The sequence below is a fragment of the Triticum urartu genome, chromosome 7A, assembly GCF_056163025.1.
Source record: "Triticum urartu cultivar PI428250 chromosome 7A, HENAU_Tu73, whole genome shotgun sequence".
In the NCBI taxonomy this organism is placed as follows: domain Eukaryota; kingdom Viridiplantae; phylum Streptophyta; class Magnoliopsida; order Poales; family Poaceae; genus Triticum; species Triticum urartu.
Genome location: NC_141879.1, coordinates 747,303,091 through 747,320,550, shown reverse-complemented (window position 1 = coordinate 747,320,550; position 17,460 = coordinate 747,303,091). Strand labels below are relative to the sequence as shown.

The window sequence follows — 17,460 nt, the reverse complement described above, 5'->3', positions numbered from 1 at the left end:
AACAAATATGTTGGTATTGCTGCAGAAACACCCTACGCAGACGGTGACGACGACGAGGAGTCCTCACGGCGGCCCAGCACAGTCTTCCAGGAAGTTGGTCAGCTGAGAGGTGTAGAGCCCCGGATTGCTGCGGTAGTGGTCGACGTGAGGGGACGACACAGTGTTGCACGACCTCACCTCAGACCCTGCTTTCTGTTGCCTCTCCACGAATGACTCCACTGACTTTGCTGGGATAACCCGAAATAGCTACAACAGCAACAAAAAGCACAACTAAGCTTCAAATCCCAAGGTTTCAGTTAATTCTTGATGCGAGAAATTCAAATAGAGTGCACATACCAAAGCCAGCCCGTGTTACTGAAAGTATGAAAAACTATCTTCTTCTCACTCCCCTCCCGGACACAGCATCCCCACATTCTTCTCAGCCTTCCCTCTGACGTTATAGCTAACAATCTCGGACGTGGGGAGGGTGAAGGTCACACCATGGAACTCCCTGGATGTGTAGTGATCGGCATATCTCTTGAGATGCTTTTGCTTAGAGCCCAGACACCCGAGCAGAACTACCATCGTTTGGGACTTATCTGAGAAGACACTGCACGCCCTAGGGTCAAGCAGATGCCAAAAGTAGAGAACATCCAACGAGGATGAGGAGGAAGGGATCGCCGGCATCGCTGCCTCTTGCTGTGACGAGATCTTGGCAAACTTTGTGTAGCACCTGCCATCCTGACTCTCAACAACCAGATTCAGCCAATGAGGAGGAGCTGATGTCTGGTATTTATTTATGCTTCCCTGCACTGGGTGTTTGCACTAGATCACTAGCAGTAGGAAAATGGTAGCAATCTGCTCGCTGCTATCTCCTGTCACTCATTTTTCTCTTCTTGTTACTTTGGACAGTCTCTTCATAGCACCTGCATCATAAACAAACACACCATAACTGCATCGTAATGAACCTCGAGAAGAGCAGGAGGGTTTCGACGAAATACATAGAGCAAGTTTCACCATATGATGGTACCATGTATAATCAATCAGTATGACAATTTAACTGAACTTCTTCAGCCAAACTCATCAAATACTAAAATGGCTCGGAGTTGGCTGAAGCCACCGAGGCTCCTCGGTGCTGGCGCTGCTCTCTGCGGCAGCCGGAGGTGGGGTTTCGCCGGCGGCGAGCGCGGGGCGTGGTGTCTCCATGAGAAAGAGGAGAGAGCGGAGGGGGAGAGAAGGGATTTGTCGTGTTTGTGGGCTTCATTCTCACAAGACCATGAGGTATATATGCACGCACTCGAATGCTATTTATCTCTACCACTTAAAAAGAACGTAAGGTTCCCATTTCACCTTTTTTCTCACCACACCTTCGTCCAACCTTCCATCTATATAATAATCAACCACCTTAATTTACTTACCTTGTGAACCAATTTCACTTTAATTTACTTACCAAACTTCTAATCAAATTATAACGTAATTAATGATCAGAATATGATGAACATTTATTTACACAATCGCATTATTAGTTGTACTACTTAAAAAGAACGCAAGGTTATCATTTCACCTTTTTTCCCTCACCCCTTCGTCTAACCTTTCATGTATATGATAATTAATCACCTTAATTTACTTATCTTCTGAACCAATTCCACTTTAATTTACTTTAAACTTCTAATCAAAATATAAGGTAATTCGTGATCAGAATTTGATGAATATTTATTTACACAATCGCATTAGTATATCTACTACTTAGAAAAAACGTAAGGTTTTCATTTCATCTTTCTTTCCACCATCCCTTCGCACAACCTTTCATATATATGATAATCAATCACCTTAATTTACTTACCTTCTAAACCAATTCCACTTTAATTTACTTACTCCCTCCATTACTCACTCCGTTCACTTTTCTAAGTCATTTTGGACAACTTAAAATAAGTTGTTTTGCATATTATCTGAAATGTTTCAAGATCTTATAAAAGTGAACAGAGGGAGTACCAAACTTTCAATCAAAATATAAGGTAATTCATGATCAGAATTTGACGAACATTTATTTACACAATCACATTATTATTGACAGATAAATGACAAGCTAACTTACTAGGATAGTTATATCCCGTTGCAGCGCACGGGCATTATTCTAGTCCACTAAAAAATGCTATTTATCCCAAGAGTAACTATTTGAGGAGCGCTCGTTCGGGAGCCTCGCCAAGGGTCACTTGGGGTGGGCTGCGAGCACGCCACTTGGCGCGCTCTCAACCGTCGCCACGTGTCACGCTCTGGGCGCTTCCTTTGGATTTTTTTTATTTTTCCGCTCGCATTTTTGGCCTATTAGATGGGGTTTTTCCTTCTTTTGTTTTGCCCTTTCGGTTTTTTCACCGGCCTTTCTTAACTTTTCACACGAAAAACACATTTTTTTTCTCTTCCGCGAGAGGCGCGGTTTTGCTTCCGCGAGACGCACGGCCGTGCCTCTCGGAAATGAGAAAAAAACATGTTTTCTTTTCCTTTTTTCTACCGTGAGAAGCACGGTTTTGCTTCCGCGAGAGGCACAGATTTACTTCCACGAGAGGCATAGTTGTACCTCTCGGAAACGAAAAAAGAACGTGTTTTCTTTTTTTCGCGAGAGGCATAGATTACCTCATGCGGGAAAAAATACATGTTTTTCCTTACGTTGTTTTTCTTCTGTGAGAGGCACGGATTTGCTTCCGCGAGGGGCACGGCCGTTCCTCTCGGAAACTGCTTTCGTAAAGCGAAAAAAAAAGTGCTCCCAGTGTGGTTTTTTCGTCCGGTTTTTTTTGACAAAAAAGTTTGTCAAAACCTATCAATATAGGATCTAGTTTTGAAGATCTTGACGCGGGGAATCCAACGGTGAAAACGGTTTGAGATTTGGATGCACGGTTTAAGAGAGAAAACATTTTGAATGAACAGATCTACGAAAAAATGGAAAATTCACCGGTTGCGACAAGTGGCACAGCAATGCGCCACTTATCGCAACCTGAGAAGGTGGAAGTCATCTTTGAAAGGAGTATTTCTTCATTAGTGATTTCAATTTATCCCTTATTGTGAGCCATAAGATTCGCGTCACTGTCGCTACGAGCGTTAAGCTGGGACGGCCTAGTAAGAGCGTGTTCGCTTGAGTTGGACGGGTTCATGAACTGTTTCTCAGCCAGTTTGGGAACCTTCTAAAAGGTTTCGAGATAGTTTTTACCGGTTTTCGGAACCTAGGTTTCTGAAACTTTTTTTACTGCATTTTTTCTTTTTTTCCTTTTTTTGTAATTCCTTTTTATAATTGTTTACTTTCTTATTAGTACTTGTTCATCTTCCATTGGTTTCCTCAAGATTTGCTATTTTGTTGTAATCACGCATCTCCTAGTTGGTACGTAGTGAAAAAAATCACAAATTTCATACACGGAGCTCACAAAAGTCCATTAGCGTTTGTCTAAGATTGGACATATTGACCAAATCTTTTAGTAACTGCCAAATTCATATTTACCCGTTTCTTCTTGTAAGTGACCGACACTTCTCCATATCGACACATATGAATTTTGTAGTCACTGCCAAAGAAATAGCAATAGTGTAAATGAGCGACACTTTTCGACATTTCTGTCAAATTCATATTGACCTGTTCCTTCTTGCAACAGGTGGTGGTTTACTTCAGTGCAACATGGTCCGAGCCATGCCGCCTCATTTCTCCAGTCTTCCATGACCTTGCCAAGAAGCTTACAAATGTTACTTTCCTAGAGGTCGATGTTGACGAAATCAAGGTTATGACACTGTTTACAGAATACCGTCTGCGCAGATTATTATTTATTGTGCTAACAAAATATCTACGTGACAAATAGTTACTTGCTCTCAAGTTCAATGTTTCGATCATGCCGACGTTCGTGTTTGTTAAGGAACGAGTGCTCGTGGACCAGGTTTCCAGAGCTTCGAAGGATGAGCTGGAAAACAAGATTGAGAAACACATGATTGCGTAGTGGGATAGGGTTCGCTGGAATAAAATTGTCCTTCAACCCTAAACTAGATGGATATGCACGTTTTGCTGCACCGAGAATCGATACGATAATTGTACTAGGGATTTTGCTGTGATGATCTATTTATTACATACCAAAGTGTTGGAGCTTCATCGGTCTACCAAAGTTATTTCTTGAACAGAACATGCTGGAATTTAATCTATTTTTCGGCCAGTCCAATAGCATTTTCAGAATTTCTAATGAATCCTATAGGCCCATTCAGCCCATTAATGCAAGGCAAGAGGTGGGATAAAAGTTTAGTCTCATACTGCTCACGTAGTGGGAGTTGGACCTCCTTATAAGGGAACTTGTTTCTCCATGTGTATGAGGATGAGAACAAGAGAGACATTCACGCACGCTCCTCCCCCGCCGCCACCCACGCCTCGTCACGACGTGCCACAGCGTCGTTGTCTAAATTTTCGCTACGCATGACTGGTATACGAAAGGTCACTACCTTTTTCTCTAGTGGAGATTGAATACGAACGCTGCACCCTTCGACTGCTGCATGCTCGTTTCGTCTCCCACTTTTGCTTCACCTCCCGTCGCTGCCTGTTTGCCTACTTCTCATGTGCCTATAAAAGAGAGGTCACTCCTCTCCAGAGAGACACATCAGATAGCCCCTTCCACCACCGAGTTCTATACCACTGTGCTACTGCAAGGTTCTTCCCCACCCGAGCTTGCGCGTGCATCATACGTCGGGACAATAGGCCTCCGAAATTCCACCTCTTTGAGTCTTGTACAGAAGAAGGGTGATAAGGTTTTTGGGGAGCGCTCTGCACGACTATTGACTTCTTCATCATGGACGCTACGGACGCCAATGAACACTTCCCCAACGACGACTTCTTCCCCGACGCCGACAACCTCTTCGACGACTTCGACGACAACGTCAACACCAACCCCACTGCTTGGCGTCAACGCCAACGTCAACACCAACCCCGACATCAATGGCAACGGCAACGTCGGATATATGAGTGATGAATGCTTACGTGGATTAAGTGGTATGCTTCTGTGTATATAGTTATGTAGCTAGTTATTTTAACCTTGCATTCCTTCTCTGCCATCTTTTTCTGTTTCTTTGAAGAGGTGGTAATACGCGGTGTACAGAGGTAGGTGTCGAGGAGTCTAGGATTCATGGTGCGCATTCAATGAACAAGTACTTCATTACCCAGGCAACTCCCACGACTAGTTCAATAGTAGAGAGGAGGAAGAGAATCATTACAATCAGTGTGTGCTTGACCAGAAGAGAAACACTGAATTAGGTAATGGTGCAAGCCAGAAACGGCTTATCGGGTTGAGTGGATTGAAGAACTTGATATTTCTCTTTCGATTCGTCCTAGTTGTGGTGTTTCTTTTATCATGTGGCCGCATGTAAACATGCAATGACCACTTTGTTTCTTAGTAAGTAGGCACTTGTGCTAGAGAACCACTTTGTGACTTCACATGAAGCTTGTGTGAACTATTTATATAATGCTTATGTGAGTTTTTTGTTAAGCTTGGGTGGACCATATAAAAGCCCTTTCTGAGTTTGTTGGACCTCATATGAAGCTTGTGTATTGTATATCTGTTTTTTGGTGCAGGGATTGATGAAAGAGAGGCAGAAACAATAATGGCAACGAATCTTTACTGACAAAAGCACTCGGAAGACCTACCTTTACTGAGAGCGATGCTCGCAAAGAAGCATGCGCTGGCAATTGGTTGTGGCTTTGCCAAGAGCTATGCTCGGTAAGTAGTAGTTGATGAACTGGTCTATTACAGTTAGGCCTAGTGAGACACTCAGTAGTGTCCCACTTTGCTGACTGTAAGTTCTCTCGGCAAAGATCAGACGGAACCAACAGCCATGAAGTCACTTTATTTTGCTGAGACACACTTTGTCCTACGCATTGGCTCTCGGCAAAGTGCTGTTTGCTTGAGAGGTGTACGCCGGGTGGTCTTTGCCGAGAACAATTCTCAGCAAAGCCTTTGCCGTGTGTTTTTGGCCCTTTGCCGAGTGTTTCTAGTACTCGGCATAGGGTTTGATTCCAGTAGTGACCATAACTACCATGCAATGAACTTCAAGAAGAGCCGTAAGATTTCAGAAACTTATAGCAAGTTTCAGAATAAGAAGGAACCAATGTATAATTGATCTGACTAAATTTAGCTAAAGCGTTCTAATGACTGGAAAAAAATAACGCATTGTAGCATCGCTAATAGAAGCTATAACGTGTAGAGAATTGTCTCGCTAAATAAATCAGTGTACAGTGTCTCGCTAATAGTACGATATAGCGTGCTATAGCATGCTCATCGCGTATTTTAAGGGGCGGCACTCTTTTGCATAGCGTGCTATTTTTTTCCTTGGTTTCAACAAAAATTGAAATCAAGTTGTATATGTGTTTAATTTGAACACAATGCAGCGTATGTATGCTGTGAGAAAATGCCACCTGGACACCACGGAAACGCTACTGCTGATGGTAATATCCCCATCAGGATCCCCTTATAGTGCAAGTCTATCATGAACGGTTGCATCAAGTGAGGTTTCTTTCGGTCGTTCCTTGAAACGTTCCAGCAAAACAACACCTAGAAAGCACAAGCATAAGCATGATGTTCCGAAAAGAGATTACTGCACCATGCATGTGCCGGAAGATACTGAGCAAATTAAAGGCCAATATTCAGAAGGAGCAAATGCTACAACATCCATGCACTGATGCAGATGAGGTGAGATTTGCAATAGTATTTTTGTATAATAGTATTTCTGGATCAGCAATACTGTCCTCTTCTATGAATTCATATTTTTCATTCAAATTTTGTCCCCCTGGGAGCATAAATTCAGAGGGCAGTGATTCCCCTATGACGTATTTATAATGGTACACAAACCAAATCAACAAAGGAGTAGAGACTAGTGGTTCCAACATTTTCAGGCTGACGAGCAAATCCTGCACACCATCGACCCTCGCGTCAGAAGACACCAACGCGAGATCAAGCGAGGAGAAGGGAGGGGAGACGAGAAGGGATGCGCCAATTATTTGTGGGCTTTGGTGTGTGCTCGAGGCCCAATCTGCGTCGCTGTCACCGTGTGTGTCACGAGACCATGAGGCCCACTACGAGAAGGCCATGGCACCCAACAGATGACACCTTGGGAAGCAAAAAGTTCATAGGACAAGCATCTGCCAGGGCTGGATGCAGATGCCATTGAATGATGCTAAAACTGCGACTCAAGCAAAGGTGTGGGGAGCTTCTTTGCTTTGCATGCATCTTACTAATACCTTGCCTTCATGTCACAGCAAAGGTAAAGAACCTCTAGCCCTCCCCGGAAGCACACCATATTCTTTCCCTTATTTACATGAACTGAGCTGAATCTGCTCTGCTATATATACAACCAAGCTCAAAGCAACAAGAAATACAATACCAGACGCCATCAAATCGTTCCTGGTCAGCCACACCTGCTCAATTTCTTCCACCCACTCATCCCTCGTCAAGCATTCCATCTCTGAGGGCAGAGAGCCCGGAGAAACTAATGGCCGAGTCGGCCATTGGCTCCGTGCTTGGCAACGTGAGCACCCTTGCAGTCCAGGAGACCACATTCCTGTGCGGCGTCAACCTTGAAGTGGGATTCTTGAAGGATGAACTGAAGCGGCTAAAGAGCTACCTTAAATCCGCCGACACCAAAAGGAGATCAGGAGATGAGCTTGTGGCTACCTGGGTCAGCCAGATCAGGGATGCGGCATACGAGGCCCAGAATGCCATTGAAGCGGCTGACTACATGGAGAAGCGAAACAGGCTCAAGAAGGGGTTCATGGGTGCCATCTCGAGGTATGCTCGCTTGCCAAGTGACCTGATTACCCTTCACACAATTGGTGCTGAAATACAGCGTGTAAAAAGGAAGATCAGTGAGATAACTGATAGTGCAAACCAGTGGCGGCGCCAGGATTTTGAGGCTGGGTATTCATTGGCACATAAAAATACTCTAAATATACTATAAAGACACCAGTGCGACAATAGTAATTTTTTAATGCATCAGACCATACTAATTATACATGAACATAAAGACACCAGTACCTTTTATTTGACAGATTGATGATATCCCATCTTACAATATAACTTTACGATCGCCTTTTTGGAAGAGATTGATGACATCCTCATCCTTTACTTGATTAAAGAATTCTCTCTCAACAAATGTAACCAAACAATTGTTCAAGTAATCATCACCCATTTTGCTCCTTAGCTTATTCTTCACATAGTTCATTGAAGAGAACACCCTTTCAACACTAGCAGTAGCTACTGGCAGAATTAATACCAACTTAAGAAGCTTGTAAACAATATAGTATTGTTCATGCTTGTTTGTCTCGACAAGCATAACTGAAAGCTCACACAGATTCTTCAAGTTTTGAAACCTTTCATCTCTACGCACATGAGTAACATACATGTTTAGTTGACATGGAAGTCTTGCCAGTTCATCACTTGTGAAATCATTAGCATAAAACTTTGTAGCAAGCCTAACCAATTTCTCTTGATCATAAGCAGCAAATAGACGAAGTGGATAAAATGCTGCCATGCAAGAAAGTAGATCTGTGTTTACCTCATCAAATCTGCCATTCAACTCGCTAATTTGCCTATCAATGACACTCACATACATATCAACTTTGAAGCGATGGTAATTCGTTGCACCATTAAAGAAACCCCTTCTAGGCCGGCCAGCGGGAAAGTAAGGACCCTCCATATCAACAATTTTGATCTTATGCTTTGTACAAAAAGATGTGACCTTTTTGAGAAAATCATCCCATCCAGGATCAGTCCTCAAACCCTCCAAGTGATACTTTGTGATATCAACAAGCTCAATAGCATGAACAATATCTTGGTCTTGCTTTTGCAAAGCTCTACTCAACTCATCTGTGTATCCAAATATTTCTTGCATCAAGTGTGCCATGAAAACAAACTCAAATGATCGAAATGGTGTCAACATGCTTAGAGCCGCTTGCGCCTCCGCACCATGGTACTCTTTTCCAATCTTGATGAGGACTCGTCGTATTGCACCATACATACAGATGACATGGTTCACGGTTTTGAAGTGAGAGCTCCATCGTGTATCACATGGCCTTCCCAAACCCATTTCCTGATTCAGCCCACTCCCCGTCTCTACTTCTTCCAATTCCAATGCATCAATGAGTTCCTCAGCCTGAGCTATACGAAGCATTCTCATCTTTTTACAAGACATGCCAAGAGCATTTAACAAGTGTGCAAGTTGTTGAAAGAACCAAGTACAATCACCACTCTCTTTGGCAACAGCAACAAGAGTTAATTGTAGTTGATGGGCAAAACAATGAACATAATAGGCAGAAGGAGACTCATCCATAATCAGTTTTTTTAGGCCATTAGCATTACCTTTCATGTTGCTAGCCCCATCATATCCTTGTCCACGAACCATTGCAAAGGTCAAATTGTACTTCATAAGCATTTGCTCAATAGCAGCTTTAAGTGTCAAAGAGGTAGTATCTTGAACATGAGCAAGACCAAGAAATCTTACAACAGCCCTTCCTTTCTTATCAACGTAACGCAAGCAAACTGCCAACTGTTCATTTTGATACACGTCACTAGACTCATCTGCAAGTATTGCGAAGTGGCCACCATCAAGTTCTTCAATGACTAATTTTGTAGTCTCCTGTGCACAATATTTTATTAGCTCATGTTGTATATCATGGTGAGTCATCTTGCAGTTCTGTGGAGCATTTTTTAGAACAACCCTATCAACCTCTTCAAAATTTCCAGCTAGCCAATTTAAAAGCTCAAGAAAATTTCCATTATTTAGTGAGTTTTCACTTTCATCATGTCCTCTAAATGCCAAGCCTTGGTGCAATAGAAATCTCAAACATTTGAGTGTCCATGTCAAACGCTGCTTATACAAAGCCTTATATTGTGAGGTGTTTGAAGCAAAAGACTCCCTAATTGATGCTTGTGGTGTAGTGAACATATCATACTTCTCTTGAGCTTCAGCATGAGCACTACTAACCTCACCTTCATGTTTCTTCAATCTCGATTTCATGTTCCAGTTCCTAAATCCATTCTTCACAAATGCATCTCCACCGGGATATTTTGTCTTATCCTTGAACAAATAACAAACAAAGCAGAAAGCACTATCTTTTGCCACACTATACTCAATCCATGGAAATTCTTTAAACCAAGCACGGAAAAAGCGACGGTCAACTCCACTTTTATTTGTATACTCAAAGTTATGATTCTTTGGTTGACATGGCTTCATCTCAATATATCTTCTTCTTACTCTATCTTGGTCATTGACAGCATACATTGAGATGGGAATCCGCTTCCCAGGATCAGGTTCGAGTGCCTCCAAATCTGCTTCCATTGGGTCATCATCTGCATCACTTGTTTCAGCATCTTTTACAATTGGGGTTGGGGTTGCTTCTCTGCTCTCCGGTTCACGTTCCGCATTCGGTGCTTGCACTAACGCCAATTGCAAATTGCTCTCAAGCTGAACATGAGAGGTACAAGTACCCGATGCAGCTGCACTCTGATTCGGTGTAGACGTTTCATCAATCTTCTTTGCTTTTGAAGCTTTTTCCCACAATGCAAAAATCCTACTGCCACCACCAGTCTCATTCTTCTTCTTCATCTACATTACAACAAAACAAGGAAGAAATTAGCATCTACAAATTAAATCAACTACTTGCAATAATTAGGTAAGCAAAATCGAATCAACTAAAAAACTGACATTTTGTTTTTTTTAGGACTGTACCTGACCGCAGGGGGGAGAAAAACTGGCGCTGGTCCCTGGGCTGGGCGGCGCCGCGGCGGGCGATGGGCGGCTGGGACTGGACACTGATGAATAGCAGAAGAGGGGCGAACGACGGGGCTGGGGCGGGGCAGCCGGCGTCCGACGAGCGCCGGGGCGGGGCGGCGATGCAGTCCGGTCGGTGCAGCCCCCGATCGACCGGCGAGAACTGGCGGCGCTGGGTCTTGGCGGCCGGCGAGCACTGGCGGGCGGCGGCGCTGAGCGGCTGAGGGCGGGCGGGGCGGCGGGCGGTGAGCGGGGGTCGCTGGGCGGCTAGGGCAGTAGGCGCGTGCGGCGTGCGTCGAGAGCAGGGGAAGTGGGGGGATTGGGGAACGACCGAACGAGCGAGCGGTGGGCGCGTGCGTCGAGAGAAGGGAGTATGTATTAATTTTTTTTGCGCTCAATAATGGGTATTCATACGAATACACACGAATACCCTCAGCGCCGCCGATGGTGCAAACCGTCTGAAAATCAATTTGGACAATAGTGATTTAGAAAAGGTTCATATTGAGGATGAGTATCCACAAGATTATGGTATTATGCACCAAAACTATGAAGATATTGACCTTGTTGGTTTTGGGGATGAGTACAAAGAAATAGTTGGCAAGTTAGTTGACAAAGAGGACATAACTCTTAGTGCTGTCTCCATAGTTGCCATGGGTGGGGCTGGAAAAACAACACTCGCTAGAAAAGTATACACTTCATCTAGTGTCAAACAACACTTTGAGGCAACTTCTTGGGTCACTGTATCTCAAAAATTCAAGGGCATTGATTTACTAAAGGATATTATGAAACAAATAATGGGGGGCAGAGATGAGTCAATTGCTAAGATGAATGAGTATGAGGTGGGAAAGGAGATCCATGATTTTCTATTGCAAAAAAGATACTTGGTAGTTCTTGATGATGTGTGGGAAACCGACACATGGGACCAGATAAATAAAAGGGTTAAAGCTTTTCCAGATGCAACTAATGGTAGTAGAGTATTATTAACCACCCGGAAGGAAGATGTTGCTAACCATGTTCAAATGCCAACCTATGTTCATCATTTGAAGAAGTTAGATGAAGAGAAAAGTTGGGAACTATTTAGTTGCAAAGCTTTACCATCATACAAAAGGTCTGTCATATGTGATATGGACGAGTTTGAAAAACTTGGGAGAAAGCTTGCAAAGAAATGTGATGGATTGCCACTTGCACTTGCAATTTTGGGGGTTTATCTATCAAAAAATCTGAATGCACAGATATGGTCTGATATACTCTCTGATTGGCCATCAACCAAGAATGGACAGATGATGCGGGACATACTGGCTCGCAGTTACAAGGACCTGCCAAATCATTATTTAAGAGCTTGTTTTCTCTATCTTGCTGCTTTTCCCGAAGACTACATAATATCTGTGTCGGATCTTATTGAATTATGGATAGCAGAAAACTTCGTTCCACATACACCAAAGCATATAATAGAAGAAACAGCACGGAATTATGTGACCGAGTTGGCTCAGAGAAGCTTGTTACAAGTTGTTGACAGAAGTAGGGCACATGGATGGATAGAGAGAATAAGAATTCACGATATCTTACACGACTGGTGCATAGAAGAGGCAAGACAAGATGGTTTTCTTGATGCCATCGACAAAACTGCAGGCCAGGTTTCATCCCCTGGTTTCTTCGTATTAATTGATTCCATTTTTTAAATTTACTATATGTCCTTTTATGCGGCTAGCTTTTTCTCTGACATGTAATGCACTCAAAAAAAAATTGCAGGCCAAGCTGGTGCATCATCATCGTCTGATAACTTGATGTCTTATCATTTTAGTTTTCAAACTTTGAGTGATCAGATTTTACCTGCAACGCCTAATGTCCGAAGTCTGCTTGGCTTTAAACTTAAATCAGTGTCCTTTCCTAAGTTGAGATTCATGAGAGTTCTTTGCATTGAATATTCAACACTAAAACATTTCTCGAGTGTAATTGGTGCGTGCATTCACCTAAGATTGGTTAGGTTGAGATATTGTGAAAGTGTGGTGCTCCCTTCTTCAGTTGGAAAACTCCTTTACTTGCAGACTATAGAACTAAAGAACTGGGCATCGGACTCACAAGTACCAAACTCTCTGGGATATCCCTACTCTAAGGCATGTTTACCTTCGCAATTGTTTTTCTTTCTCCACCGCCACCTGCAAGGAGTGTGCGACTGCAGCCAAAAGAGCTACAGAGCTTTGTGTTGGATCTTGGTAATGCTGGCACTGATTTCCGCTGCTGGCATGACATGATGATTTTCTTGGGCCAGCTGAATCAACTAACAACCTTATCCTTGACCATGAACCCCAATATACCAGCGGAGGTGCTCAACATATTTGCAAACATGCCTCACCTGGTTGATATTTGTCTCTACCGATTTGGTGTGCTCGATAAGCTGCCTGCTGAGTTCCCACAAAGCGTACGTCGTCTTGTTCTATTTGCCAATGTCCTAAAACAAGACCCGATGCCGATCCTGGAGAAATTTCCCCGCCTGGTGGTGTTGGAGTTGGGTGGGTACAAAGGCCAGACCATGTGCTGCTCTTCCCAAGGGTTCCCTCGGCTGCAAGAGTTAGAAACTTCATCATTTTTCCACCGAGGAGTGGAGGATGGAGGACGGGGCAATGCCAAAGCTCTTCCACCTGTCACTTTGGGGGTGCGAGAAGATGAGCAAGCTCCCCGTGGGGTTGCTGCACTCGGTCACCTGAAGCTATACTATATGCCCCAAATTTCTGAAGATGACAGCACTCGAAAGGAGCTGCAGCAGAAAGGATGCGAGGTATACATACTTATACGCAGCTTAAGCATGGTTAATTTGCCACATCTTTCATTTTCATTGCTGTCTATACTTGCGCTTGTCTTATGAGTGCTTTGTTTTTTGTGCAGGTGGAAATTAGGGAGTGATTGCAGATCTGAAGGGCGCGGGGAATTCATCTTCATTCTCATCTAAAATCTGTCACCCTCCTCGCTCCCCACACCCCTGTCCCCTCACGGTTCATTCTGGAACCCATTCCTCCCAATCCTCAAATCCCTCCTTCCCCCCCCCCCCCCCCCCCCCCCTCCCTTCGATGCCATGGGCGACAACCTCTCTCCTCCAATGTCCCCTCGCTCCTCCGTCAATCTCACCGCCTTCTCATCTTCCGGTGCCGTCGGCCGTCTATGAGATGGAGCTGAGGCGGTCCAGGAGAGCCGCTGCACGACACCGACCTTCATTCCCGGTGCCAAGGTCGCCGGTCGCCTCTCCCCCGAGCTCGATGAGCTAAAAGGCTGGCCTACGCCTCCGCCTTCGGCAACACCACCGCCGGCCGTCTGCGACTCCCCCCAACTCTAAGCCTAGCGCCGCACGGGAGGGTGGGCAACGCCTCCTCCCCCGGCGGCGGAGATGGGTCTGATTGCTTTTTCTTTTTTTCATTCGGGTGCAAAAGTGTCTGTTCCAGGTGTTAATTTCTAGTGCAAAATGTACAGTCCAAAAATTGGATCTTATTCCTTGTACAGAGCCATGTTTTACTTCCTTGTAAGTAATCCATATGCATCGATGAATACCTGGGTACTCATGCATCAAGTTTATTTCTCAAAGATTTCTCAAAGAAACTGGATCTTATTCCTTGTACAGAGCAGAGCCATGCATGTCTTATTTGCTCATAACAAATCCATATGCATCGATTAATACTTTTGGGTGCTGATGCATCACGTTTATTCCTGAAAGATTGTGGAGTAGTGTGGTTCTTGATACATGAATTGGTTACAATGTTCCGTGTGTGTGTGTGGCCGTTCAGCCAAAATGGTCATGCTTGGCAACTTAAGCTTATTCTCCCCTTTTTACATGGACCAATTTCTTGTAAAACTTTAGATATTCTTTTGTACTACATTGATATATCTGTGTTTTATATCCCGTGTGCTCGGTGCGGCGAAGCATATGCCAGATATGTATGTTCTACCTGCAGTTTGCCTCATTGTAACCTTGATCGCTAACCCAAAAAAATAAATTTGGTTCGCCATCGAGACGATGCCGTGCGTATGAGACAATGCCATCGAGACGATCGCTAACCTGATTTGTGATGTACTCCCTCCGTAAACTAATATAAGAGCATTTAGAATACTAAATTAGTGAACTAAACGCTCTTATATTAATTAACAGAGGGAGTACTTATGTTCCTCTTTCCATGATAAGTGAACAAGTAATCACCTGACTCGATTCACGCCTGTGTAGAGGCTTCAGTTAATATCTGCATCAAGTTCAGAGTCTAAGAACAAAGGCATGACCAGTAACGGCACACATGGTAGATAAGAAAACTAATATCTTGGGAATTTTCTACAGAGTATCGATTATAAAGTGCTGAGTGAAGTGATGCCTACATTGCATAGAGGTGATTCTTGATCTTCGGAGCAGGAGACCAAACTACCAGGAGCAAAATTGAGATACCTCAGTCCCACGAAAATATCACTGCTCTGTTTTTTCTTTTGTATGAAGCGACCCCCTTTCCCTGACCTCACTACAAGAAATATGTCAACTTGTGACCTTGACTATTGGTCACTGAAAGGTCATTGTTTTTCATTTGCGACCTTTTTTGACCAAAAACAGAAGGTCAAAAGTTAGCGGTCGTAAATTGAAATTAACGACCTTCTCTGTGAAAAGGTCGTGGACGTTTACGACCAAAATATGCCTATTGTTTTGTTTTGGTCACTAGCAGCCTCCCCAGGCCATGTAGGCATCCAACGTGGCACAAGAATCAGCCCGGTCCAATTCGGTGTTTATATGGGCCGAGCCCATTAATTCAGCCCATTTGTTGTTGTTTTTTCTTTCAATTTGGGTAAACTACATGGGCCAGGCCCTATAATTCGGCCTTTTTATTTTTGGGTTGTGGCACGGTTTTTCTTTTTTCAAATAGGTCCCAATTGTCAGGTTCTGATAAGTGGGTCCCAAATTTCCGATTCTGGTTTGTGGGTCCTTGTTGTCATGGTCATGTTCCTCGGATTTCAATATGTCAATAATTAAACAACCAATATTTAAATCAAAATAGACAGAAACAAGTGTAATACTTCAAATAACAAGAAGCAACAATCTGTTACATCAACACACATACAACATTTCATTCAAAAACAAAGAAGATACATGAAATTCTGGAGTTCACAATGCCCAAATAATCCAGCTATTATTACATAACTTGCTATACAAAAATGTATTGGCGCTTCTTTGAACATCTTCTTTCGTCTTGAATTTAGGCAAAATATCTGCCAAGAAAAAACAGAACATCGAGGATATAGTGAATAACAACAGCAACAAGTGATGGGGTGCTATTTAGTAAGATTAAGTCCGGAAAGAAACATGCATGAAAATTAAGACATGATCACAGTTCAGCACCTACAACAGCCTGACACAACAGATCAAGCCATGAAGTGATAATAACAGTGTGTGATGAGAAACTGACATCTAGTTACTATGAGCAACAAAACATCTAGTTTCAGATACTCAACGGATTCATTCATATACTTATTATATGCTGACATGGATTATAGAGGTTAACAACAAAACTAAAACTGGAACATGTCATAAGCTAACAAAAAAACACATTCCAAAACTATCTGTATAAAACATTTATGCATGGATACATTCAAGAACAAGAAAAGTTCAAATAGGTTTATAAATGCACAAATAACTTGAGGAAAAGTAGCCAACTTATGTATGAATCTAGTTCACTAGAGCATTTTATGAAAAAAAAAATATGATGCATTAGAACAGAGCAAGGTAGTTCTACAGCAGAACAAAAGAGGGAGCTAGAGGTAGGAGATGGGCTGGCTGTACTTGATGCCGCAGACAACCGTGGCCGTTGTACGCGGTAGAGGAGGTTGTAGCCGAGTTGGACCATGTGCGGAGCGTCATCGTGGCGGTGGATGCCCTGGTTGTCATCATTAACTTACAACATCAGCAAAATAATAAATAGGTAATTATACAGCAGGAAAACAATAATTCCAAGAATTTTACATTTACAAGATTATCTATAATGGTTACTTATTTATTCTGCAAGGAACCACAACATATTTCTGTAGAAAAAGAACATGTATGCAAACCAAACCACCAAACAAATAACGAGCTGGTTCATCTTATACCAGAATAAGAACACCGACAAGAAATAGAAGCATTCCTTGGTTTTCAAGCACACCAATTCATAGACATGATTTTGATATGGGAAAGATGAGGGAAGCACGCATCTCAAGACCAACTGCATTTCCTAATATAACAGGTGAACCACAATAGCAAGTGCTATTAATGGCCAGTGCTGGCAGTACTGAATGTAAACATGCATGCAACCTAAGGGAGTTTTCATTTTCTTTGCACGGAAAATACATTTTCCATTTTCCGAGTGCCCAAAATGAGTTTTTTTGTGAAGGACCTACCATATATTTGTTGCAAAATTAGACCAAATCAATTTTCTAAAATACTAGGCCATATTTAATGCACAATTGACAAAATGGTTGGGTGTCAAAAGTTTTGATCCACCTTTGGTGAAAAAGACAAATTCCTGCCGATTCAGTAGGAAGCGGGTCAAATTTGAACTGCAGCTGCCTCATAGTTTACTATTTATTTTTTCCAAAAATCATTTATAGTTATATAAGTACCTATTTAATCATAAATACATGGTTTGGTAGCGATACGTCGAGGTTCAGGCGGTGGCCGAGGCCCCCAACTCTAGAGCGCGTAAACTCGCATGC

The 17,460-nt window shown here is 43.0% G+C and overlaps 2 protein-coding genes across 3 annotated transcripts; one reads left to right on the top strand and one right to left on the bottom strand.

Annotated features, from left to right (window-relative positions):
- Positions 1 to 7,353: 7,353 nt before the first annotated feature.
- Positions 7,354 to 13,767, top strand: LOC125519598 (putative disease resistance protein At1g50180). Its single transcript, XM_087531895.1, has 4 exons — positions 7,354 to 7,874; positions 11,189 to 11,549; positions 13,082 to 13,528; positions 13,636 to 13,767. Exons 1-4 carry the CDS (start codon positions 7,477 to 7,479, stop codon positions 13,651 to 13,653), a joined length of 1,224 nt encoding a protein of 407 aa, XP_087388021.1. The 5' UTR covers positions 7,354 to 7,476; the 3' UTR covers positions 13,654 to 13,767.
- Positions 7,910 to 10,688, bottom strand: LOC147962730 (uncharacterized). Of its 2 annotated transcripts, XM_087531893.1 has the most exons (2): positions 10,272 to 10,467; positions 7,910 to 9,648 (listed from the first exon to the last, which is right to left on the bottom strand). In XM_087531893.1, exons 1-2 carry the CDS (start codon positions 10,350 to 10,352, stop codon positions 8,050 to 8,052), a joined length of 1,680 nt encoding a protein of 559 aa, XP_087388019.1. In that variant the 5' UTR covers positions 10,353 to 10,467; the 3' UTR covers positions 7,910 to 8,049. The 2 variants fall into 2 exon arrangements, with proteins under 2 accessions (XP_087388019.1, XP_087388018.1); XM_087531892.1 differs by having other exon boundaries at positions 7,910 to 10,688.
- Positions 13,768 to 17,460: the final 3,693 nt, after the last annotated feature.

Coding starts and splice junctions, on each gene's coding strand:
- LOC125519598 (XM_087531895.1), top strand. CDS start 7,477: ATGGCCGAGTCGGCCATTGGCTCCGTGCTTGGCAACGTGAGCACCCTT. Junction 7,875..11,188: donor ATAACTGATAGTGCAAACCA/GTGGCGGCGCCA, acceptor GAATACCCTCAG/CGCCGCCGATGGTGCAAACC. Junction 11,550..13,081: donor ATATTATGAAACAAATAATG/GGGGGCAGAGAT, acceptor GCGGAGGTGCTC/AACATATTTGCAAACATGCC.
- LOC147962730 (XM_087531892.1), bottom strand. CDS start 10,587: ATGAAGAAGAAGAATGAGACTGGTGGTGGCAGTAGGATTTTTGCATTG.